Source organism: Gallus gallus, chromosome 12 (genome assembly GCF_016699485.2).
Source record: "Gallus gallus isolate bGalGal1 chromosome 12, bGalGal1.mat.broiler.GRCg7b, whole genome shotgun sequence".
NCBI lineage: Eukaryota > Metazoa > Chordata > Aves > Galliformes > Phasianidae > Gallus > Gallus gallus.
This window is the reverse complement of record NC_052543.1, coordinates 2013839-2040850: the sequence shown is the minus strand read 5'-3', so window position 1 is coordinate 2040850 and position 27012 is coordinate 2013839. Positions and strand designations below refer to the sequence as shown.

Genomic DNA, 27012 nt, shown 5'->3' with positions numbered 1-27012 from the left:
GCCTCCCTTACATCATAAGATCTAGAGAAACCTTTGTTTCTGTGTCAGAGTGCTGGCACCAGCTTACCACTGACAGCACAACAACCTGCCTCTGTGCCCAGCAGCACCCGCCACGGCCCTCCTTAAGGCCCAGTGCTCCAAGAGTCCAGAGAAGAGTGAAGAAACACTGAAGCAGGACAAGAGGGAATGGCCTCCATGCGCTGCAAAGCCCTCAGCCTGCTCAGCCCGCAGCTATCAGCCTTCCTACAGCCTTTACCGTGCTTTGTCTGGAGTCTGCTTAAAATAACACAGGTAACAGGTCTACAGTTGCAGAGAGCTTAAGGGATGCTTCTAGGACCTCAGAGGAGATTACTGAGTTGATTTTGGCTTCCAAATTCCTGAAGAGAGGTTTGATTGTAACATCTCTCACTTGGTTCAGGTCTTTCGTCTCCCTGCCTTGAGGTTCAGCATGCACACAGATTTTGAAACGGAATAAAACACAGTGGTATTCAAACTGATTCGTAACAAAAGCAATCAGTGCACCTGCCTTTGAACAAGATCCTACCACATGCTTCCTTCAGCCTCTTGTGCAGTGAAAATTACAACTGAGAAAGCAATACAAACTTTATCAACCTATAAATCACCAAACATTTGATCTGAAGCATGAGAAGTTGCAGCAAAATCTATAACAGCTGAATAACCCTTCAGATTTTCAATTCCTTTGTCAATGTTCTCACACCCACAGCTGAGATCTCCCATTTCATCTATGAAATGCTGTATATGACTCTGATTAAAGGGCTGGAGGTCATCGGGCACTGACAGCTCTTTCCCACCAGAACTATTGCAAACCACTGGGTAACATCCCAATCAGAAAAACTGCTGTAGGTCAACCTCACGTGCTCATGAAGACAAGGGGAAGAAACGTCCTTCCTCATTCCCAAAGATCCTCTTTCTGTGGGCATTTAAATACCAACAAACACATTGCTGAGACCGTTCCAGAGCACAGCTACATAAAAGAAGTAAACCAATGAACTTATTTCTTGAACAAACACAAGCCTAGCTTCCTACAAATGGGCACTTATATTCCCATTCCCTTTCACACGTAACTCCAGGACAAAGCCAATACAGTGTCAGTCTCTACCCAGACCCATTCCTGCCCTCAAAGCAGCTCCTGGTCACTCCACGCTCACACTAACAGCTCCCCCTCCATGTCCTCCAGAAAACAAACAAGTTGGACTAGGAAAACTCCTTAGAGAACTTTATTATCTATTCTCCTTGTACTCCTCTCCTTGCACTTCTACTGCAGATCACTAGAAAATTCTTTCTTTCCCATCCCATCAGCAACTTTCATAACATTTGTAGGAAGAGTATGTCTGAGACTGCCAACTCCCTGTGGAAGTGAAGAGATACAGCTAGGTGAGTACACGCAGCTCGTACACCTGAGGACTGTCATCCTTAGGAAGTGAGCCTGACTGTGGACAGGGCCAGAGAGCTTTCTCCCCGTCCCACCAGCGAACAGCAGAAGTCCTGAAGGTGTTGGCCAAGCACATCCCGCAGCGCAAGCATGGGCGAGCAAAGTGCTCTGAAAAACATTGAAGCATGAAACGTTAGAACCCATATTGCAACACTCCAACTCCTTACACCAGCATCACACAACATTCCATACAAACCGCACAATAAACTGCTAAAGTAAATGCCTGATTCCTTGCCTTCGTACATGATGTGAAAACCTTCTTTTCAACCTTATTTCTCCCATAGCTAGAAAATCTTGGCTAGCTTCTACCATAACGTGGGCAGCTAGCATTTAGATGATCTCAAACTAGTAATAGGTCACTTCTCATCCAGCTCTGCAGACCAGTTTTTCACACGAGTAGCTATGCTGTCATCTGGTTGCTGTTTTCTATGGTAAATGAGCCAAGATACATTCATCTCTTCCCACAAAACAGCATATCCAATCCCAGGTTATCTCAGTAACAGAAGTACAGACGTACACTGAACTGAAACTGCACTGCTTGTTCCATTAAATGAAGCCTTGCTAAGCTTTCCTGTCGATACTGAAAGTCTCTGCTCACATGCACCTCAGGAGCTGTGATTCATTTCTCATTCAGTCAAATAACATTTATGTACTTCTTTTATGACCCCTGACCGATGAATTCATTTGCTCATTCTCAAGATCACAATGAAAAACCATGTTCTTCAGGGCAAAATAATGGAACTCGGAACTACTCCAATGCACTGACCACCCAGTTTTCCAGAGAAATCAGCAAGCCCACAGTTGCTACCATCACCTCCCAGAAAACTGTTACTCCGAGGTTTATGAGCACATCCCTCCGTATGGCTTCGGTCCCAAGGCAGATCACTGAAAATATCCTTAGTCACATCCCTGGTGTTGCCAGACTGTTACAGCTGCTGGCAGCAAGGTAAGAAGGAGAAGATGAAATACGATCTACATCCCACAACACAGAACCCAGTTGCAGTGACTGATATTGCTTCCCAACTTATCAACTCTCAGAACCATAGAGTGCCTTGGGTTGGAAGGGACCTCCCAGCCCCATCCCTGCCATGGGCTGGCTGACCCCAGCAGACCAGGCTGCCCAGGGCCTCCTCTCCACCAAACACGGAGTTTTTTCCAATTTTGGAGAGGCTTTTTTCCACCTCTCTGGAACCTCCTCATTTTAAACATGTAATAAACCGCTTCAGTGATGCAGACAACCTGCAATGCCCGTTACCTTGAAGCACTACTTCACCTACCTGCTGCCTAACACGTGAGGGGGTAAGAACTGAGCACGATGGCAGGAGCTGCATGGAGGCAAGGCAGACTTTTTTCTAAGTTCTACAGCTTTGCTTTTATAATACGTTACTATGAACTGCAAGATGTGCAAGCCAACATATAGCAGCAGGAAAAAGAAAATGAAGATACTGATCAAAAAGCAGAAGCTGCAGTACCACACTGTAACTGGGACATTAAGATGCTCCAGCCTTTCCTAGCAGCAACGGAAGCATTTGTTTTGTGCATTCATGCTTAGAGATTTACTTCTTATTCTCACCAATTGATTAATGAAAATAAATACACAAAAATCACTTTGTGCAAATAAAGCAATCAACAGATTTTAACCCAGTAACTCCGAACAAAACAGCAGCAGGTGCTGTTCATGCAGGCAGGTTTTCCTGCTTCTCAGTGATTTAGCACCCACACGTTCAGTACAGCCAGCCACAAAGTACAGGACCAACTACTTGTATCTTTAGTTCGGGGTTTTTTTTGAGGATCACCTAAACGTGTTCCCTGCACAGATATAAAGCAGCAAAAATTTACAGCTTAATTAATTAGATAAACAGCTCACAAGCATCTGCCAAATTTTAATTAGCAGTTATTTACTAGAGGGGTCTCTTTCACCTGCTTAGCTTTTTCTTTCTTTATTACAGAATATTTGCTTCAGAAGCCTGATGCAACTAATACTTTCTTTAAGAGAGATGCTTTAGAACCACTACAACACTAGGGGGCTGGAGAGTTCGTTATCTGCAATAACCCACTCAGAGAGATGAGCAGCAGTGTGCACAATGGGCTGTGCTCAGCAGTGCCCACAGGAGAGCTGCTGCCAACCTCAGGGCGTGTTCCCAGTGCCAGCTGGGAGCACAGACACTGCATACAAGCATTTCTACATGGAGCTGAAGGGAAACAGTCACAACAGACTGCAGATAGTAGCAGGGAAGGGCAAGCAAGGAAGAACTTCAGCCGCATCAGTGGAGTTTTTCCTCTTTCTTTATTTTGAATAGCCCAAGCAATTTCTGAGTGTCTTTGCTGCAAAGTATGCGAGGAGTTGTGTGCAAGAGCTGCAGGCATCCAAGGCTTCTTCAGTTGCAGCTATATGGGCATGAGAACTTCAGATCTGCCAGAAAGCTGCTGATGTTCCATCAATAACTTTAATGAATTCTCATGCAGTAACGAGTCGGCGTAGCTGTGAAGGGTGCCAGCAAGCGTGTGACAAATGTCTTCTGAAACTCTTTGAAAGCCACTGCAGAATACAAAACCCTCTGTATCGACATGCTGAGAGGGGAAACGTGGTATCTTCCTGAAAAAAAAGTCTATGTAAATGCCACAGTCTCGTGACTTTTCCATCGGTATTCCACATCATAATACCACGCAGAGCACTGGAAGTTACAGAGATAATGCTGCAGTTTCATGGACTGACGATATATTTCATCATTTGTCACCCAGGGTGAAATGAGAGGGAGGCACAAATCAAGAGTTACTTTCAATACAGAGAACTGCATCCAAATTATCTACATCGTGGCATAGCGTTGCTGTGCCCAAAGCACAGAGCAGGCAGCCAGGCCTGCCCAGGGGCACTGCTGTATTTCACCAGAGAGCTATGTGTTGTGTTGCAGGAGTTGGAAGCATACCTCCCCCCAGCAGGGATGTGACACACACTGCCTTAGTGCAAAGGCACATCAGGAACATTTCAGAGCTTGAAGAGTGTATGGGGAAAAGCACACAGGGTTTCTTGGGATGAACAGTGATAAATAAAAACAAATTAATAAAGCCCAGGACATAAGCTCACATCAGCAACTCATACCAAACAAAATCGCTTTAGCATACATTCTTTTGTTTGTGAAACTGGAATAACTTAAATCAGCAAGATTTCAAGAAATCAAAACCTAGTTTGCTTCCCTTTTATATTTTTGGCAACCCATCTCCCAACAACAACAGAACTACACCTACACCTCCTGCAGCACAGCACGCCCGACACGTGAGGGCTAACAGAGCTCCCCGTGCAGCCCCAGCACTGCCCCCACCTGTGGCACCAAACTCCTGACACGAGCGGCATTTCCCACCTACCCTCACTGGCCAAGCAGAGCTCAAACCTCTGAGTCCCAAACCCACCACGCCGGCATCTCACGGCAAGGAAAAACGACCACAGAAAGGAGGAAAACCAGCAGGACGTGAAAGATGAGGGATTGTTTTCTGAAGCATACATTGCAACGACACCTGCAAGTTTAGCACCAGGACAAGAGGGGCGGCTTTCCACCAGGGCTTTCCATACCAACAAGTTTCAGATACTTTGCATCCTCCAAACAACCACACAAAGCGCAATGCAATTTGTTAATTTTACATAACCCTGGTGATTACATATTGCCCTGCAGCTTCTCATCTAACACACCACACTCAATTGCTTGGTTTGTTTTTTAAACAGAAGTGAATTCTTAATTCACCTGTTTATTACAGAAGCTGTGTGGGACGCACCAAGCCAAATCCATGCTGCACAGGGTGCTACAGCAAACTAAAGCATTCCGGTGCGTTCTGCTGCTGGCTGGCACGCTCAGAGCTTGCTTTCAGCACCACCGGCATTGCGCCTTCTAACTGCGTGCACTCCGACCGTCCAAAGCCCACGTTAACAGCGCGGGTCGGATCTCTGTAGCAAGGCAGAGGGCATTTTTCATACTTGCAGAAACCGCTGACCACAACCCACTGTGGAACTTAAAAAACCCTATACAGACGATTGCTAACTATAACAAGACGTTCAGGAAGCAAACTAGGCACACGCTGCCTACTTTTATTATCATCATTATACAGCGGATAGTTCGTGAACCATTTAAAAACACACGCTAAAGCAAAATAAAAACGAAGCTAAACGAAGCGTGCGTTTTCTTTCAGGGATGCACGGCCCTTCCACATCTACCGGGAACCTCTCACCGCATTCACAGCCCTAGCATTAAAAAAAAAAAAAAAAAAAAAAAACACAAAAAACCCAAAGCCACCGGCGGTGCCCTCTGGGCTCGGCGCACACCGGACTGGCGGTGGCGCGGAGAGCCACGAGCGGCGGGCGGCAACGGAACGCAATCGGCCCCGTAGCCCCGCGCCCCCGGCCCGGCCCCGCCGCTCCCGCCGCAGGTGCAGCACTGCCGCCCCCTAATGACACCGCCACGGAGCCCAACTCCACATAAACAACACCGCGGCGGATGAAGGCGCGGAGGAAAGAGAACCGCGCGTTCGGGGAACGAAGGGCTGAGGGACGCGTTCGATGCCGGCGGGCGCCATCGGGCCCCGGAGCGAACAGCGCCCCGAGGCCGGGGACGGTGGCAGGCGGTGCTGGGGGGATGACAGGGCAGCGGAAGGGGGGGGGGAAGGGGGGTCGGTGGCACCTACCCACTCCGTATTTCTCCTCCTCGGTCGGGCTCCACATGCTGCTGGCGCTGCGGCGGCCGCCGGCCGCGGGTCCCCTGGGCAGAGCGGGGCGGGCGGGCGCCGCTCATGGAGCGGGGGCGGCTGCAGCTCCTCCTCCTCCTCCTTCTCCCTCAGCGGGGGCGCAGCTCCGTGGCCGCCGCAGCGCAGCCCCCGCCTCAGGCTGCCCGCGCCCGGCGGGTCCCGGCCTGAGGAGACCTGAGGTGCGTGGGGGGGGAGGGGGGGAGATCGCCCCCCTCCCGCCCGCCCGCGCGCAGACGGCGGCGGCCGCGCTTCACCACAGCGCCCGCCGCCGGCCCTGCCGCCGGCCCGGCAGCTCTCCCAGCGCGGTCCCGCCGATCTCCTCGGCCCCGAGCCCTGCTGCCGCCGCTCCTGTCGCCACCGTCGTCGTCGTCGCCGCCGCCGAAGGACTCGCGCTGCCGCGCCCCCCCGCCGATGAAGCGTTGCGCGCACGCGCGGCTCGCACCGCGCCGCCCTCCGTTTCCCTCCCCTCTCCTCCCGCGCGGCCGCACGAGGCGCGAGGCGCGGGGGCGGCACTGACAGGGCCGGGCCGCGCCTCCTCAGCGCAGGGCCTGACGGGAACCGTGTCGCGCTGCGTCGTTCTCCAGCGAAAACCGGTACTAAAACCGACCCACGAGCTACAATTCTTTCAAAAAGCACAGAAAGCCAATCGCTACCCTAGGGGGATGGGAGCTGAGGGCGCCCGAATGGTCGCAGCCTGGATCTCAGGGCTGCTCACAAGGAGCCCGTTTAAACACCACAAGATCCACATTCTGCTCTGGTGCAGGGCCGGATTCTCTCACTGTTCCGTTGTTCTACTCCTGCTCTGTAACATGTCCTCCCCCAGGGGCCGCGTTCACCCCAGGCCCTGCTGCCGGGAGGGGCAGTGAGGTGTGCTGTGCTCCTGCTGCTCTTCTGGAACACCTCCGAGGTTACTCAGAGGAGCAGAAATCAAACCAGGCATACTTACACCTCCTGAGCAGTTATTGGTAAGATCTGTAACCCAAACACACAGCTTCAGTGCGCAAGGTTGGCCACAGGAAGAAAACAACACCCTCCACACAGCATTTTCAGAAACCCCTAGAACTAAATGGCTTGATGTCAGGTCTTAGGAGCACACCAAACCTCTTAATAATCGAACTTTGAATGCATCCAGCACTTCTTATAGAGTATCTGTCCTATCATTATGTAATAAAACAGAATGAAAGTCATCAATTTGCACTACAGAACTTAGGTTGCTGTGGAAACCTTCATTATTTGTTTCTTTTTAGTGCTCGCAACTTACTTTTCAGCAGTGAACATGGCTAGCTTTCTCTATAGGTTTTTGTTTGCTTTTGGGATGTTGGCTTTTCTTTTCCTATACAGAGAACAAACAGAAAGCAGCTAAAAAGTCAGTATGTTTTACATTATTGATGTAGAAAAAACAACTTATTCAATCACTTCTTAATTCAGATCCATATTTAGGCATATATATTTACAATAGCTTCATTACTTTACTTCATGAGGCACTCCCACAGCATGCAGAAATAACTTTCCAAAGGGACAAAAAACTGGCACTGAGTTGCATCTGTTGGAGATAGGCTGCTGCTGGCATTTCTAATGTTAGATATATATATTTTTTTCAGTGATAAATACCTGTTTGTCTCCTGCTAGTACTGAGAGCAGAAAACCTCCACAGTGACAGGAATCGGTCAGTTCTTCCCAGTTTCCCCATTCTACAGCAGTTCTTGGATTCTTGTCTCTGCCAGCTGACCAGCAGTGAAGCAGATCTCTTTCCGGCTTAAGGAAAAAAAAAAAAAGAAACAGACAAAAAAACCAACAACAGAATTTTCTTCAGAATGCATCCATGCCGAAGTTCACTCTTTCCAGTACAGTAAATACAAAATAAAGGTGGACTTGGGAATACTAGGAGAGAACCTTGTGGAGTTCAATAAGCTTGAGAAATACACAGAGGTCTATGAAACAGCTGAAAGAACAGGACCTGCAAGGAACTAAAAACACACAAACGTTTTGCTTAAAGGCAATTGTAATTTTCATTTCCTCATTATGGACAGGTAAATGCTAGCACGAACAATCAGAGTCCTATTGATGACTGATGACTTGTATTTGAAACACAGTACATACTACTCGTGTCTGTCCAACACTTCTTTCTGCACTGCTGTTGGCGATGTTTACTTTTGAGCAGTCACTAGCACCATGCATGACCTGCTTAAGAAAAATAATCAGTACATTTGACTGTAGAGTCAGTAGAATGCAAGTTCGCATAACTTAAAGTAACCAAATGTGTTTACACCTATTCCTCTGATAAATGCGTTCACCAGTTTAATGAGTCTCCTATCACCTCTACATACCTACTGGCTGCTTTGGTAAATATTCTTAGCCTAAGTGTAGTGCAGAACAAACATCTCATCCTGTAAGGAGGCAGAGGCACTAATCTCCCATGCAGCAAGTGGGTACCCAGGATCATCCATATGCAAAAAAGACAGACCAAAGTGAACAACAATATAGTGCTGGGCTGCAAAACAGCTATTGCTTCCATCCTCTACCTCTCAACATAGCTGACTTTTGCAACCTCAATATCCATACTGTTCTGCAAGCACATGAAAAGCATAATAATATTGTGCAAAGATAAGGAAGAAATGTTGAGGTTTTATATGCTCAAATTTTGCCTGCCTTGAGATGTTTTTAGTTTTTCTTATTGTAATGCACAATTCAAAACCATAACAACAGAGCTGGAATTCAATGCCTACTTCATCAGACTGTTTAGACAGTTCAAAGGTTTTGTTAAAATTAACTTCAGCAATCAAAGTACATTTTATATTTTCTCTAAATGTCAGAGCTCTTACAAGAACTTCTGTCAGTGGACATCAGTGGACCAAATGTAAATGCTTTTCAGAGCAAAGCAACCACTTCTTACAGAAATCATCTGAGCAGCCATCTGTATTGTACTACATGGAAACAATGACAAACACACTCTGAGGCCTTATTTATTGAAAAAGACACCTCAGGAAAAAGAAACATTAATCATTTTGAATAAGTGTTAGAAGTTACCTAACAACGACCGTGTACAGGAGCTGTTATGTCGGAAGTGTTGTGAGTTGCTTACGGTTATGTTACAGCAGATGCAATTGTCCTTATCCAAACAGATTAATGATCAACACAGTATTAATTAATGTGCATCTTATATCGTACTATCTTGCTATAATACAATATAGATGTGATCTGAAAGACAGTTGGCTAGGGAATGGAGAGATTTGACACAGTTTCTTTCTCTTAAATAGATCAAGGGGACTGCACAATCCTTTTGAATGCTGTGCAAGGGACAACGGAAGGTCAGAGTGCAAAGAACAGGGGTCCTCATACCTCCCTGCAAGCAAATTCTTCTCAGTTATCCCAGCCTTACTGTATCATGGAACACATAACCTTCTCCCTTTCAGGTAAGAGCATCACCATACTTTGCCCTTTCTCCCCGTCCTCTGGGCTATAGATGCTGTTAGTTCCACTTAGATTATGACCGCAAACCCCTGCTCCACACACAGAATACCACATATCAGAGAAAATCAGGGATGAATTTCAACCCCCTCTGACAGTCAAATTATTTACTTACATTACTTTCTTTTCTTCACTTGAGGATCCAGATCTGCACATTTGTTTCTTATACAGTTCATATTCTCCTGCTGTTGGAAAGATGGCTTAAGCCATTAAACAATTTAGCTTCCCATTAAATTATAAGTTCCTTACCTTGCAGGGAGAAGCAAAATAATCTGAAGCAAATACAGTCCCCCACCATTTCCCACAACTTGCAGGTCCTTTTGAAACACAAAGTTTTTCTCCTTTGTCCTTCAAAGTGGGGATTCACGTGTACCAGGAGCTGAGTTGTTCTTCCCTTGATGAAATAATCTGAAATTTTTAAGGAGGGGGTCTCAGATCTTGATTATGGATCCCAATTACATTATTTTTTCTATAGCATAAAGCCATCTTGTGAACTAAACCACCACATAGGAAATCTAAAACATTGCAAATGAGGGCAATTTGTTTGTTTGTTTGATTTAGGCAATGCACATTGCCGCATTCATGCCACACAGCCTCATCCGCCTGAATATCCTTTCATCAGGACAATTATAGCTTAGGACAACCACCCCAAACCGTCAAAAAACACCTCTCACAGTTACAAATGTGATGTTAACTTACTTTTGCTCCAGTTGAAATATAGCTTGAGAACAAATTATAAAAACAGGAAAGAGCAGGACTTGCATAAGAACAAAGACAGATCGATGTTTTTATGCCAATATGAAACAGTTTGTAAGTTTCTACGTTGCTTGCCTTGAAGGTGTCTGAATTAAGTCAGACAAATATTTTATATTGTTTTAAGCACAGAAGTAGAGAACGGATTGACGAATGTTTCAATACCAATAGCATACATCAAGTATAATTATGAAAAATTCAGTGCAGGTGGTAATTTTTAAGTCAGCTGGACCTTTATTTATAATACACCACAGCTCGTGCTGAATAAACATTTTCCTGATACTAAAGAAACAGAATACCTTGTTCTTCAATTTATAAAAAGGGACATTTTTCATTTGAATCTTCATGCATCATGAATCACAGAACCACAAAATGGTAGCGGTCGGAGTTTGAGTCCAACTCCCCAGCTAAAGCAGGGTCCCTGCAGTAGGTTAATACTGAGAGTAGGTTAAATAACTTCAGAAATTTGAGAAAAACACTATTGCAGCCCCATTCTCACTTAGCCCTGATATACTCATTACAGCAAATTATCTATTAAAAGAGAGAAAAAAAATGTAAAACATTAATTAGCACTGTTGTGACAAATTGATACCTTTTCCTATTAATTCCTTTTAACGTTCAGGATACAAGCAGCACGACCAAAGCAACAATTAGCTCCTGTCATTTTTGAAATGAGAGTTCAGAAATATTTGCAAACTCTTCTTCTGAGCGTGGCTTTTTTTTTTTTTTCTTTTTGGTCTTTTTGTTTGTTGGACTTTCATTTCTGAGGTTAGATATTTCTTATACTTATTTATTGCCTTGAAAGATATATTTGATTATGAGAAATTGAGTGAAACCACCCGAGCAGCAGTTTCATCACTCTTGGAAGTGCATCAGGGTTGCTGTCTCAGAGGCTGACTTTAACCTAGCCAAGTATCTACGGATGAACGCAGAGCCAGATTTATTTGTGCATGTATTTATTTAAGTGCTCTAATGGTGTTGCTTTGTTTGGGGACAACCAAACCTTGGTTCGTAGAGAATAGCAACTGCAGACTTAGTGGCTTGCTGCATACCCTTTACACACACTGCTGACTTGTGGAAAGAGAGCAGATCGATTTCCCTCCGAGCTGGCTGGAAGGTGCGGGCAGGAACACGTTCCTACCAGCTCGCTGGCCCCAGCCCGCGTGAGCCCACTTGCACGGCGAGACGCGGAGCAGCGGCCATTTTGCTGTACGGTCCGGTACTGTGCGGTGCGGCGCGGCTCCCCGGGCGCTCTCCATGGTGCTGTCGCGGGCGGGAGGCACTCGCGGCCCGGCACGGCCCTGCTGCCTTCGGGGCTCGCAAGTCCTCTCCCTCGGACTGCACCTCTGCTCCACTTCCCTTCCTTCTGGCAAGGGCACGGAGTCCTGATTCCACGCCTCTGAAGAAAGCTCGAGCGAGCCATGTTGGTTAACCCACGTGTGAAGGACCCGCAGACTGCTTTGTATCTGGCCATCACCCTTTGACCTGTAAAAAGAGTATGTTCTTATCTGGAAATTAAGCTAGCGTCAACACAAACGATAGGAAAAAAAATGGCGTTTAGAAGTACTGACATGATTAACTTAAGGTTCTGATGGACTTAATTCATTTCTTCATCTCATTTTTTCTCTGTGGAATGCTGGTGCACACAGTTTAGCTGGGGGCATAGTATTCCAGTTCAACTACTGAGAAGCTTGATTGCTGGAATACAGTGATTATCATTTCCTATTACTCTTTTGTACATATTTTTTACATATTTATAATTTAAAATATAACTGTCCTATAAACTGTAAAATTATTTTTATTTTTTAACTAAGTGCAGCATTGTTTATATTTATATTCAAAATAAATACAGAACACATTTTGATAGTAGATAAATATTAGAAAGTTTGTGGCTCTTTTTTTTGTTTGTTTGTATGTTTGTTTTGGGGTTTTTTTTTGGTTTTTTTTTTTTTGTTTTTTTTTTTGTTAATCTGAAACAGTTAAAATGTGAAAAGTTCAATGGAGAGCTAAATCAAGCTTCTAACTGCTAATGTCATGTGCCCAGAGGAAGATCATCCTCTGAGCAAACAGGCTAATAGTTAAGTCTTCGTGCAAACTTCAGATTCAAGAATGAATTTGAAACGTAATTCCTATGAAAGACTTGACAATATTCTAATGTTTGAGAGAGAGAGAGATCTCCTGCTTGTGTTTCCAGCATGTCAAAAAACATTTCAGTGTTTTATAGATCAAGCCTTTGGAATCTTGTCTCAGTGCACGCCTAAGTCACAACTGCATCCAAAGACATACAGCTGTGTCACTTATGTTAACTGGAAAACAACAAAAACAACAAAGAAGAAGAAGAACAACAACAACAACAAGCAGAACAAAACAAAATTGAAAGAAATGCATTTTAGAAGCTTTGGCCTCTGTAATGAAATTGAGATAATCTTGAGCAGAATAAAAGAAAGCAGGAACTTTCCCTGACATGGCAAAACAATTAATCAAGAATAAGAATTACATAATCTGACATGACTCTGAGAAAAGGATGAAGTTACTGTTAATCCATCTGATCTACTTACATCAAGCTCTGAAACAGAATAGCTGAAGTGACCAGCAGCTGATTTATCTAAATAACAAAGGCATGGAAACCTCATGAGCAATCACTACAATGAAGTAATCAATACTCTCATAAATATACTCTCATGCCTTAACTTAGCGTGTTAAAATTGGCAAGGAACTCCTACTATGCCCAACAATCTCTTCTCAGAACAGCATCCATATAGCCGCTCAGGAATGTTGAATATTCACTTTTTCTGAATGGTGTTCTTACACTCTTCAATGGAATCATGAAGTTTCTGATAGCTGCTGACCAAGTGAGTCATTTGAGTCCTCCCAGCCTCACCCCAAATACTTTTAATACTCAGTGAACAGTCCTGGTGTAAACTCAAGCAGTAAAGACTTGCCTAGAGCTCCTCAAGATGCTGTCTAGCTGTTACAGACATGCAAACAGCAGCTCAGTCTGTAGGAGAGGTACTTTCCTGAAAAACAGCAAGAAACGTCCTCATATAATGCAGTGTCTGAATCAGTCAACAGGAGAAAAAAGCCTTGGTTAAACAGACTGTTTCTACATGGAGGAATAAAAAACATAAGTACTGTGCAGGTGCTAATTAAAAACAAAGAATATGTTCTTCACCTCCTGTAAACCTGTACAATAAAATTTTAATTCCTTATGTAGCCATCAACATAGTAAATAAATAGCATCATACCATCCATTAGCATAATTGTTTGTTAGAAACAGAAGTTCATAGTCTCCAAGAAAGCTCTCAGCAACTTGTTCCATCTGAAGGGAGGCCATCAAAAAAGGAAGGTATACTCATATGGTAGTTTTCAATGAAAGGCACAAAAATCTCAAACACCAAAGAGGCAGAAAACAACATGATCACTCAGAAACCAACTATGACCCAGGTAGTGCATCAGTCATATTTTTTGTTAAGTATAAAGGCAGCATCCTTATTAAATCCATTAATTCCCCCAAAGGAAACAGAAGATCTAAATACTGAGAGAAGAATTTGCAGAAGTTTTTTTAGTCATCTTTTTTCTTATAAAGCATGACACGCAACAGAGGACAGACTCAGAAAATGTTTTGCATTTACAAATTCATTTATGATTTATAAATTATCCACCATAAGGTCACATTACCATTGGGTTTTGGGTTGGCTATGGCCATTGCTACCTTTCTACATAGGATAAACAAACACATATTTGTTTAGTAGCACTAAGCCCAGCAACAAATATAAAAATACAGCATGCCTGTCAACCAGAGCATAAACACACACTGCAAACAGATTGCTTGTCTAATTGAACCTGTTAGTAATATGAAGTTAAGATTCAGGCAGTTCTTGATGATTCCTTTTTTCCTCCCTATTGGCAATGGATAAGGATCTCCAGGAATTTAGATTCAAGATGCGCTGTTACAAACAACTTAGTGTTCACAATTACAGAACTGCAAATTTTGATAGAACTTTTGCATTTTCCTGTTAAGATATGTTTTTTTTTCTATTGGTGTCTGCTATACCATTCGGTCCCCACTGCAAGTTCAAAATATTATTTTGTTCTCACAGTGCTTGACTGTATTAGCTTGAGTTGAACTGTGACAGCTGTTCCTTGTCACCCTCTAGACAAGATGCATTCAGCAGAGATTTAGCATTTCAAAGGCACTGTCAGGAGAAGCTAATGGCAGGATTTCCAGAGGACAGGTAATCTTCCACTAATACCAAAGTCTATTGCAAGCTGGTAAAACCTATAGTTCAACAGATTCAATAAAATAAAACAAAATAAAATTACTATTCCTTACCAGCTAGTTTGGAATTCATATCAATTGTTGCAGTATTTTTTATTAGACCAACTTGCTTTGAGGAATGGAACAGATACATTATTGGGTGCAAAAGCTGCTGAAGAAATTATGTTCTTAGAATTTCTATCAGTGCCTATGAAGAGGCAAGAAGAATTTATTACCCCAAGATAACATGCTATGATTGGAGTTATGAAATATTACATTTCCCTAAAAATATTAAAAATATAACTAATAAAAGAAAAATGAAAAGAAACATGATATGATTCAAGGAAAGTATTTTACTGTTGTGGGTAAGACTGCAATCTAAATTACTAACAATTAAACTGTATGTCTGCTGCATCATTTAAAAGAATCTAATGAAAACATCTAAGAATAATGATGACAAAAAGGGATAAAAATAAATTACAGAAATAAACTGCAGTAATGCAAACATAACTAACATTATGAAACAAGGACATGAGAGGTTAAAGAAATGTAGGTAGCAGAGACAAAACAGAATTTCTGAGTCAAAATAATCTGGGGGGAATGATAAGCCATCAATGAGCTTGCTCAAAATTTTCAAGAGCATGCCAGAATTGGATTTGATTAAAAAAGTAATGTTATCTCCTCTAGAAATTGTATCACTATAGGATCTAATTTCCAGACAGAGGCAGGAAAATCAATGTTCTGTCAGTAGTGGCATTCATGTCCTTGTTAGTGTGAGAGTTGCCAGACTTCTTTTCCAAATGTTTTATGAATTCACATGAAGTGATACTATTGTGAATGTGGTTTTGATTTGCAACAAGGACACTATAAAGGAGTTGATCAAATCACCTTGGAGTGAAGGAACTAAGATGGCTCAGTTTAAATGAAATGGTAAACAAACACTGGACTCAATTTTGATTTTAATAGAAGAATCTTTCGGTAACTATGGTAACTATTTACTGAAAATAATTTGGCTGAAAAACTTAGGAACTTAAACTCTATACCTTCATGCTCAATTTGAAAGCAATAGATAAGTATTACTGAAATTTGAACAGCAAGCAAAGACACATCAGTGAAAAATGGGCTCCATATGAATAACCACCCCAAAGAAATAAAAAGACAAACCAGGATTTTTAAAGGAATGAAGTCAGAAGAGAGATGTACAACTTAAGAGTATAAAGTGGGAAAGAAGAAAATAAGAGCTTCCAGAAATGAATCTGAAATAAGTCATGGAAAGCCCAGTGAAAAAAAAATAATTCTTTTTTTAAAGGCAAAAAGTGGGACTACTTCATTTTCATCGCAATGAAAATGAAACAAAGATAAATAGTAACTAGAATAAAATCACTCTTAATTTTTAGTAACGGAGGAGCACTTCTGTGTACTGAATGGCAAATTAACACCAGTCATTTGGTGCACACATGAAAAGAAACCAGCGTAGAAGGCAAAGGTCAAAGAGTTCAACACAGGTTGAGAACCTCAGGGCATAAGTCTCCAAATTCTAGAATATTTTGATATCTCAGTGTCCTGTTCTGAAATACATTTTTAATATATTCCATCTTTTCATTCCAGTCCTAAAATGAGAAAGGTTCACTCAAGAAGAGATTCATCAACTATTCCACTATTAGTCAGACATCAGCAAAGTTTTCAAATGCTTTTGAATGGAATGCTAAAGAAAATTATAAAGTATGACAAAACATAACTTTTATTTAAATATAAAATTACTTCTCTGCATAGAGCTGTACATACAGGATAATCTGCAGGTAACCTACCCTATTTTCAATGAGACTAAACGGTACACAAAGTAGAGAATAAAGATCTTAGTGGGGGGAACTGAGTACTTGAGATGCCAATGTGTCCCAAGTCTTCCAGGGTTCTTTCTGAGATAGTATTTTCATATAGTATTTATTTCACACCATTCCCAAAAACAGAAACAAGCAAACAAACAAACACTAGAAACCATATTAATATAAACTGGGATACAATGTCACAGTGAAGGATCAGAGTATCCTAGGAAGAAATAGATAATTTCAGTGACAGAGTATAGGATGAATGCTAATAGTACAAAGTAGAAAGTCATGCTTTGAGAAATTTCAAATCTGCTGTAAGCTTAAGATTAAAAATACATAGCTTTCCCCTGCTTCAGACAATTCCAAACCCTCCTGGCTACACAGTGGAATCTCACAGCCAGCAACTGGTTGGAAAGTTTGAAGAAAGTCTCTAGTCTCCTCAGTCACTTTTAATCAATTACAAATATGGTGGCATCACTCCATTCACTGGTTGAAAATGTGTGAGGAAGGAAAAGACCTGTGTGGCTGAGTACAGGATGGCTAACAGCCTGACCTGTTAAGCAACCACAGCAAAAAGATCAAGCATGATACTAGGGTGAAACAGGACTAAGTATTTTCATTGAAAACAGATTACTTAACAGAAGTGTTGGTAAAACCTGTGTGCAGGAACTTTGGAGTACTTTATGTAATTATACCCCCATGTTCCAGTGAGATTCATTGAAGTACAAAGAAGGGTTACTAGAACAATTAGGAAAACTGAACATTTATGACACAAGAAGACACGAAAAGAAGAAACTTGCCTTACCTTGATTAAGAATAAACAGAGGGAAGATGGAGTCACTGTTAGGAGATCATTACCAGTCCAATGTTCATTACCAAGACCTTGTTACACTGTGAACTTTTTAGATTGCTATCTTAATAAAATAAATATTTTCTTCAGACACTTTCCTCCTGTTTTTTGATTAAATTTTCTTTTGAAGGGAGGGAAATGTACACATGTCAGAAACATACAAGAAGTAGTTTCAACCTACCTGACTTCTTCCTGCTCTCACCAGCCATACGTTAAGTCCAGGAGCCAAAACACATGACCAAAATGTACATTCAGCAGTTTGCACGGAAGTCTACTTGTTCTTCCCAAACACAGAATACAACTAATGCAAAGAATATCCTTGTACAGACAGTTCTGCAGGAATTTCGTACAATATCATAAAAAAAAACTGCAATCAACATAACGTCTACTGACGGCAGCCAAAAGCACTTGTGAGCTCTTCATAACATTACAAATGAAATACTAGAAATGATCCCATAAAACAACGGTAAACTGCTATAAATATGTCCATATAAAGTTAGCTTGCTTACAACAAAGTAGGTCAAGCAGGATTTGTTTGAGCTACTTGAATTTAAGAAGTCGCATTTTAATGTTTTATTCTAAATACACATTTATGGGAACTGCAACATAGGAAATACTTCATTTGAAAGCCAACCACGGCCATATGATTTGCCCAAGCAAGTTATAAACTAGAGATGAATCCTACACAGAGGAACTTTATTCTGAAGCTATAAGGTGTCTGATACACTTCCAGAGATGGCTTTCACTAACTCAGATTTTTACGACCCACAGATGCCTAATTCCCTAGGATTATTTGTTGAAATATTTAAAAAGTTTTCTATTTACAATGAATATGAATCATGGGAGGCTTCTCTCTTAATGTCATGTAAATATGCTAGCTAAAGTGCCTTTGGGACAGAAGTATTATAATATTGAAAAATATAATGGTAACTATCATCCCTAAAATACCATTATTGTGCATTCTCGGCATTACAGATCTATTAAAGATTAATACAACACTATGAACATTTTATTACTGCTACAAGCAGTAGCTCAGTCCAGACAACTAGAACAAAGCAATCAGACCATAAGCAGCTATCTAACTAATCATAACAATCCTTATCCTGTTAACAAGTCTCAGTGAGAGCAACATAGAGCTTGGACAGATTCAGATGAAAGAGGAAATAATTATTTCTAACTTACTTAAATCTATTCTTACCACATAGTTTTGCACCCCTTTCATAATAAAACATACTGTGCCAACTTCTGATATCCATCCTCGCCCCAGAAAGAAATCAGAAATGTTCAAGAAAAAAAAAAAGCTGAAAGAATAACCTAAGTTCTGAAAAAGAAATCTTCCTGGCACAGAGGTTTAAAGAGATCCATCTCGTTAGCTTTATCAAAGAGAAAGGTAACACATCATATGATCAGAGCCTATAAGCACATACACAAGGAAATTTCTGATAGCTCTTTAAAATCTAGCAGACAAAGGTATTACAAGATCAAAAGGCTCAATGCAGATGACCTATTAAGATTGGGATAGGTGTAGATTTTTAATCATGTGAGAAAATCAGTACAGTTTAACAGAGGAAGTAAAAGACTCTTCATTGCTTTAGTATTTAACTCCAGGATGGCTATAACTTGAAAAAAACCCATTCAATAAATGCAAACAGGAAGGACAGTGTTGACACAAATTGGTGGAATGTCTTGGAGAAATACTTAATCTCATGTTTTTTTGGTAATAGATTATCGGTACCGTTCTCTACAGGACAAAATATTGAGTAGGAGACCTTATCTCAATTTTATATTTGTTACTGAAAATGAAAACACATGTATGCAAATATACTGTAACATCATAGAGTTATCACAGAATCATAGAATATCCCAATGAAAGGGACCTACAAGGATTACAGAATGGTTGAGGCTGGAAAGGACCGCTTGAATTCATTTAACCCAAACTCCTGCTTCAAGCAGGGTCATCTAGATCACATTGCCCAGGATCACATCCAGGTGGGTTTTGAATATCTCCAGGAAAGGTGAGTCCACAGTCTCTCTAGGCACCTTGTTCCAGTGCTTTGTAACTCTCAAAGTAAAGGTTTTTCTCACGTGCAAACGGAACTTTGCGTGTTTCAGTTTGAGGCAGTTATCTCTTATCCTGCTGCCAGGCACCACAGAAAACAGCCTGGCCTCATAGTATTGATACCTTCCCTAAAGATATTTTTACACATTAATAAGATCCTCTTTCAGTCTTCTCCAGGCTAAACAGGCCCAGTCCTCTCAGCCTTTTCTCATAGGAGAGATGCTCCAGCCCCTTAACCATCCTAGAGTACCCAGTACAGACCCCTGGGGGACACTGGCCTTTTTTCTGGTCCTGAGGCACCTCTCCTGTTCTCCATGACTTCTCAAAAATTGTGGAGAGCAGCCTAGCATCCACCACCCATCCAATAACATCCACCAGTTCCCTCAGTACTCCTGGCTGCATCCCATTTGGTCCCATGGACTTGTGGTTGTTAAGTTTGCCCAAATTATTTCTAACCACCAAGGGAAAGGCTTTTTCTGGACTTCCTCCCTGGTCTCCAGGGTCTGCTGCTCCAGACGGCCCATCTCAGAAGTGAAGACTGAAGCAAAGAAGGCATTCAGTAACGGCCTTCTCTGAGTCCTTTGCCACCAGAGCACCTGCCCCGCTCAGCAGCAGGTCCACATTTTTGCTCGTTTTTCTTTTGCACCTGATATATGTGAAGAAGCCCTTCTTGTTGTCCTTTACACTCGTTGTCAGATTAAATTCCAAACTGGCCTTAGCCTTTCTTGTCACGTCCCTGCATACTCTAACAACACCTCTATCTTTCTCACAAGTGGCCTGTCCCCTTTTCCACATTCTGTACACTTCTTTCTTCTGTCTGAGTTTACTCATGGTCCCCTTGCTCATCCATTCAGGCCTCCTGCCTTGCTAGACTTCTAGCACAAACGCACTGACTCTGGGCCTGGAAGATGAGATACTTGAATACTGACCTTCTCTCTTGGTTTCCTCTTCCTTCTAGGGTCTGATCCCATGAGATTCTTCCAAGCAGGTTCCTGTAGTTCAACCTCCAGCTTCACACAGGACCACCCAAACCCTATGGCTGAGAGGGGTGTCCCAGTGCTCCCTGAGCTCCAGCAACACGGGGCCATGCCCACCACCCTCTGGGGCAGAGCCTTTCCCTGACCCCTACCTGACATCCCCTGACAGTTCCCTGCCATTCCTTCGGCTGCTGTTGCTACCACCAGAGAGCAGAGCTCAGCACTGCCCTGCTGCTCCCTGCGGGGAGCTGTAGGCCTTTTCATAGTAAATGATAGAGGTGAAGGACTTATAATAAAACTGTATTTCTGAATGCTGTATTTTCTCTTTATTTATCCTTCGTGGAAACAAAAATTAAACTAAAAATATTTTTGCCTCTTTTGCCATAAAAAAAATAATTTGTGCACGAGTCTAGGAAGGAAGAGAAGCCTCAATTATCAATTGCCCAAAACTTTTTTGGAATTTTCACAGCCAGGAAAAATTATTTTAGCTGTTGAGATCCCATGATTTTCCCTGTTTTCGTAGTTCAGAACTTCCTTCCAGGCTTAAGAAACCAAAAGATGCTACAAACATGACAACTCTCACTGGCACGTTGACAGACTGTGCTCAGTCTCAGTGGGCAACACCACCTACATTTGGTATTAAAGAGAGAACTACAGGTTTACCTGTTCATTTAAGAAATAGAGTTGTCTGAATCTGCTCACAGATTTGGAATGGCTGAACAAATCCTGGAAATGATGGCTTAGCAAGCAGGGTGTCAGTGAAATAGTAAATGCTGACCAGTGAAATTCACAGGTACTAGCAGTTGTCAAAATTCACAGCTGTAATGATATCCTACTTAACCATCCCAAACATTTATATTTTATCAGGCCGTTCACATGCCTGCTCTTTCCTATCTGCCTATCATCAGCTCTCAGTTTCTCCACGTACTTCCCAGTTGTGACTCCTCTGCTCCAGATTTAGCACAGAAGTGGAACGGAGGACCTGGCTCTTCCTCCAGAGGATGAGATGAGGGATTTCATCCCTCCTTTTCCTGTCTCACTCATGCAAGCCAAGTGAAGATCAGTATGACCCTGCCTCTCTCTGCTTTCTAGTTCTGGTGAAATGGTGCTAGGGCTGGCAGGGAGGCTGGCGGGGCCTCACACGCCTTGGTGCACAGTTTGCTGTCATAGACCTGTCACCCTCGTGGAACAGAGTGCTGAGTGGGGCACAGTGGTGCTCAGCCTGAGACTGCCAAGCCAATGGAACAAACTGCAGAACAACCCACTGGCTTCTGCTCCAGCCTTCGCACACATGGATTCTTCACTGAGAAGCTCAGCATCTCACAGTCTCCCCAAGCTCCTCATTTTGCTCAGGGAAAGGAAAAGGATGTTTTAATACCAAATAATCTCCAACAGCTTTTCTAACCATTTACTGTTTCTGAATCATACAATCCTTGAATCAGTTCTCAAGTGGTTAAGACTCAGACTGGCAGATAGAATACACACCTGAAAAGGCAGACAGTGAATTTCCAAAAAAGTCATGACTGCATGCACACTTTCCAACAAAAAAAAATGTTTGAGATTCTAAAAGCATTCAGTCTTTTCCTATCTGCATACTGGTTCCTGTTGCCTAAGGGATACCCAAAGGCAGACTGAGGGGCTCCATGCTACAGTTCCACAGGAAAACACATGGGAAATGAGCAGCCTTTTTTGTTTCATCTCAGTGTTGCCCTTCTGAAATATTCCAAGCATATTTTGACTTGCTGTGCACAACATTCATATTATGCTTCTCTTTTTCAGTGATTCATTGGGCTAGCTAATGCAGTAACTGTTCTACGGTTTTTCTTCCAGATTAGACTGAATCTAATACAATATTAACAGGTCAGCTGTCTTTACCAATTACTTATAGGGTTAAACTTCTGCTGTAGCAAAAGCCTCAATTAAAGTGCTATGCAAAAGGGATCATCTCAGTAATTTAGAGCACAAAGCTCACTTTTGTGCAAGACTTTCCAATACATGATCCCCTGAACTCAGCTGTGCGTGGAAGAGAACTGCCTGCTTGAATGAGCACACTGGACTTAGATGACAAGCTCAGATGCAAATGATTAAGTCTGGATAGATGAATCCTGCATTGTCTTTCAGTACTTACATGGAATACGGTAGTTAACTTTCATAGGAAGGAACCAGACTTGGAAAGTAGTTCTGATCAGCAATGTACTCCATTCATTGGAGGTCTTTGTAGCTGATTGTGAGCCTGATGTCTCCTGTTAGCTGAAGCTAGACAGACAACGTTACACTTAGGCATACACTGCAAAGTCAGGCTGTAAACTGCTTTTCTGCTTCTTCTGACAGTGATCTGTGCACAGCACTCTTGGGCTGCAGGTAATTTATCTCACACGCTAAGAGGAGCATCACTGCTCAGCAGCCTAAACAGAAACAGCCAGCAAGATTTTGAGTCACTGAGCACAGAGCAGGAACAGAAATGTTCCTTGGTCTTGAGAAGAGAAAAGAGTATGAGAAAGGCTATTTGCTTCTCTGATCCTATTTCTTCATCTCCAATGAACTTCTCCAAAATGGGCCAAGAGCCATCCTCGACCTGAGAGCTACGTTTGCACGTATCACATACGTACCTTCATCTCCTTGTTCCTGCACCATGACACGAGATGAGAAAACACCTGCACAGCTCAATAGTGAACACTGAGAACCCAGCGTCCATAATATACACCACTTTGGATAAGCTTTGGAGCGGACCAAGGGATCTCCAGCTCTTAAGGGTTCTCCAGCTGCTTAATGGACATTCATAGGTGTTCCTGGATTGCATATTCTAGTTTACTTTTAAGCAGAAGCAATCCACTTTGTGTGCTCTGATACCAGCAGTGATGTGAGGCAAACTGCACCAAATGGGAATGATCGACAGATTTACTTCCAAATTGCAAAGGTAGATGTACTCTGTCTTAAACAAAAGAAAAATGCATCTCAAGCTTTAAATGTTATTTCTTGGTAGGCTCTGAGATAAATATAGTGAGATAAAAAATAAAAAGCAGAGAACATGGAGTTGAACTAAAAAAAATATGGACTCCAACTTTCTAAATTTAGGATACAGAATTAGGCTTTGTTTTGAAGGCAAATGGATAGATATTAAAACCACTGACAAAAGCCTTAATAGAGAGGAGTACTTGTGCTGCAGTGCAGGGTGTGCTGGAAGAGCCTGTGTTGCTGTGAAGAGAGCACACGTTCTCTGGGCCAGAATGAAGAGGCAGCTCTGCATACTGCTCAGGCACAAGCGCCAGAGGTATGGCACAGATAGATAGCGGGAGGTTCAGCTGCCCTAGGAGCAGATCTAATAATAATTGAGTAGGGCATTTATCACAGAAAACAGAATGGTAAAATAGTAATTTACAATTAGTTCCAAATCAGGTTAGAGATAAAAATATCAAGCTAATTGGCTTGCTAGGCAATATCGAGCAGGAAGATCCTACAGGATCTCTGGAGCCATTGTTTCCTTGGCAGAGTAAAGCTGGTTTATAGGAAAAACAGCCTTCAAGAACCTCATAGGGAGGAACAGATACAAAGGAATTCCTCAGGGAAAATAATCACAGCTTTACTACACCAGTGACAATCATTCACGTGGCCGATGAGTGCAGTTTATTTAAGGACTGCCTGAAGCTCCTATAAGAAGGTCATTTGCAGAGGTTCTGGTTCTGCTCTCTCAAATTTAATCCTGCCCAGAAAGTCGACATTAAAAAGTATATATTTAATTTCAGATACTGAACTTTTATATTGCACTTCAAAACAGACACACAATTGTGTGGCTATCTAGCAAAATAACCTAATATTCAGCCTCAACAGCTTTAAAGTGGCTGCAACTCCATAACTCAACCTTTTTGTTTCACAGAATCACAGAGATTGGAAGGGACATAAAGAGATCATCAAGTCCACCCCCCGTCAAAGCAGTACCCTACAATAGGTATCACAAAACAACGTCCAGCCAGGTCTTGAATATCTCCACAGAAGGAGACTCAAAGGCCTTTTCTGCATTTCTCCTGTTATTTCTAGTCTAGCTTTACCATTGCTTGCAATCCACGTTGGCAAGACACCGCAGCTGAGATTTGCACTTCATTTCTCAGCCATCTAGAGCCTAGCTGCATATTTCAAAGGGATTCCTTGTCCCCAACTTTGGGAGAACTTGAGAAAATAAAACCTGAGAATTCTCCGAGACAGACCGTATGGCTCAGCACCAGCAGCTACGGCCAAGTCTTCCAAAATACTCTGCTGAATACCCACCACGCTGAATGCTTAGATAAATGAGTGTTTGTAGTGCTTGCAGAGAAAACAAGCTTTTCAGAAAACCCAGCCTGACTACATAAAGCTGATTGAATCCACAAAGACTATGCGGAATTAAAATCATTCTGTTACCTGAGGCTGTTGTAAAAATTAATTTAATTAAACGGCTATAGTAGTATATAAATGAGATGTGAATCGCATTTGGGGGAGTATCAAAATGGGAATGCAAATAATTATGGTTTGTATGGAGATGGAGAGAAGAAAATGTAAATTATACAAATGTAGATACTGATATAAAAAGTTCTAGAGATTAAAAAGAATTGTTATGGTGCAACCTTAAGTAATGCCCAGATCTCATTTAAAGTCATGGGAATTACATCAACAATCAGATGTTTATATATTTTGCCATTAATTTGGCTGTTGAAAAAGCGTAAATGTAGCTACCTGAAATGCTTAAAATACACTGAGTACATGGTATATAACTCAGCTTCCCTTGGTTCTCAGCAGGCAGAAGATGAATTGTTGTACATGTAGGTACAATGGACACACACACGTAAAGCAGATTCCACACCCAAGAAATTACAATTGAAACAAATTCTATCACAAAACCAGAGGCAGTGCTATGCAATCAAAAAATAGTGGTGGAAAGTACCACATCAATTCCATGGTATTTAAAGGTTCGTTTAAGAAAGAATTGACCGAATTGAAAAATGAAAGAGACTTGGGACACTGATGGAAGTGGACGAAGGGCAATGTAAGGAATAAATACATTTGAGTTGATACCACCACCCAGGAGGAAAGGATACTGGTCCAGAGCCATAAGCAGGAGCAGCATGATGACAGTGGGACACCAGGAAGGGACAGGAGGCAAGATATGGAGAGCTCCTTCGAGATGTCAAAAAGCCTCACTACAGCTCAGGAAACAGAGATTGTGAGAAGGAAGCAAAGAACAGTAGTTATGATGTGAATTGGAGCCAAAAAGAATTGAAAGAATAAAAACCATGAGACTTCACTGAAAGCTTGTGATGGGAGTGGCCTCAGTGACCCAGTGAGCCAGAGCAACTGATCTCCCCTGTACATGTGCATTGGTGTAAGGCAAAAAATATGAGGAATGCTCTGAAAGTAATACCTCCTATTTTATTAAGTTGGCCCACGTTATGCTATAATAGGATGATAATAGCGGGGTAGCAAAGTCTTTAACTACAGCAAATGAGAACAAGCCCAAATGCAGCAGTCACAGATACAGAAATGAAGGAAAAGAGCTGCTTACCTTTGGAAGGCCTCAGGAAGGCAGGGATATCCAGCAAGAGATGCCCTAGCATCCACTGCCAACCCTTAAACGAGGTCTGGGAAGGGGTGGATCCTGCCTCCACCCCTTTCCAATCATTCAACTGCATTTCTTGCACCTGAGCTCCCCTGGGTTGACCCTACCTTCCCACCAGGTGCTTCATCACTGTTTCAGGCTGTGACTCAGCACTTCTGCTACAGCACAAGACGTTGGTGGGATGGCAGCAGAGGCTGAACCTTCCTGCCAGCATTCTGTGACATGTTGTTGCTGTGCCACACATAGCAGCAGTGGAACAGTCTGACATGGACATGCACATGAAGCAAAGGTGGATCATTGATTTCCTCATGCTGAAACAATGGCACCCACTGACATTCATTGATGCTTGATGAACATTTATGGAGACCATGCAGTGGATGTGATCACAGTGAGGCAGTGGGTGGTGTGTTTCAGCAGTGGCAACAGCAACAGTGGGTCACTTCTGCTGATGCAGGTTGTTACAAGCATGTCATGCGGACTGTTGGTCATCGCTGGTGAAATGCACAGCTAATGGTGGACACTACATTGAAAAATTGTGTTTTGTAGCTATGAATTTGCTCTATCAAACAGTGCCATTGTGCTCCTTGCATCTGTTGTAGTTTCCATAGAAATAAATAGGATGCGTTATTTTCAGAGCAATCAACGTATCTATGGCTTCACCAACAGGCATGAACACTTCACCTTGCAGAAGCCCAGAGCCCAGACAGACAGACAGACACATACACACACACAAAGTGTTTTCCAAACTTTCAGAAACAGATAGAACAATGTTTCTGGAAAAGATATTTCAGCACTGGAACTCAAAAACAACATTAAAATTTCACACAACTAGTTAGGAAAAAAAAATGACTGCAACAAAGCACTCTTATTCAGCCACTATAAATATGAACATGAGGCAGTATTGTAGGACCTTCCTTCTTTGTTTTCTCTTTTAATAGCTGTGGTCACAAGCCTCACTGTATTGTGCACGCTTAGACCCTGACCAATTGCTCTTTTGAATAGCCAGCTACCATGTGATTCCTACTCCAAATGTAAGATTAACAGGCTGCT

The 27012-nt window shown here is 42.4% G+C and overlaps 2 protein-coding genes across 16 annotated transcripts in view; both read right to left on the bottom strand.

Annotated features, from left to right (window-relative positions):
- DOCK3 (dedicator of cytokinesis 3) overlaps positions 1 to 6204 on the bottom strand; it is a 283266-nt gene extending 277062 nt beyond the window's left edge. For all 15 annotated transcript variants that reach the window (XM_040646478.2, XM_040646487.2, XM_040646480.2 and 12 more), the window contains exon 1: positions 6125 to 6204. In XM_040646478.2, coding sequence (XP_040502412.1) covers positions 6125 to 6161 — 37 coding nt within the window. In that variant the 5' untranslated portion in view covers positions 6162 to 6204. The remainder of the gene's footprint in view (positions 1 to 6124) is intronic.
- A 919-nt stretch (positions 6205 to 7123) lies between these two features.
- LOC124417167 lies at positions 7124 to 26468 on the bottom strand. Its single transcript, XM_046900124.1, has 3 exons — positions 25909 to 26468; positions 11458 to 11890; positions 7124 to 10060 (listed from the first exon to the last, which is right to left on the bottom strand). The coding sequence occupies exons 1-3, from the start codon at positions 26033 to 26035 to the stop codon at positions 10003 to 10005; spliced, it is 618 nt and encodes a 205-aa protein (XP_046756080.1). The 5' UTR covers positions 26036 to 26468; the 3' UTR covers positions 7124 to 10002.
- Positions 26469 to 27012: the final 544 nt, after the last annotated feature.

Coding starts and splice junctions, on each gene's coding strand:
- LOC124417167 (XM_046900124.1), bottom strand. CDS start 26,035: ATGCAGTTGAATGATTGGAAAGGGGTGGAGGCAGGATCCACCCCTTCC. Junction 11,891..25,908: donor CTTCCTGAGGCCTTCCAAAG/GTAAGCAGCTCT, acceptor CTCTTTTTACAG/GTCAAAGGGTGATGGCCAGA. Junction 10,061..11,457: donor GTCAGCAGTGTGTGTAAAGG/GTATGCAGCAAG, acceptor TAAAAATTTCAG/ATTATTTCATCAAGGGAAGA.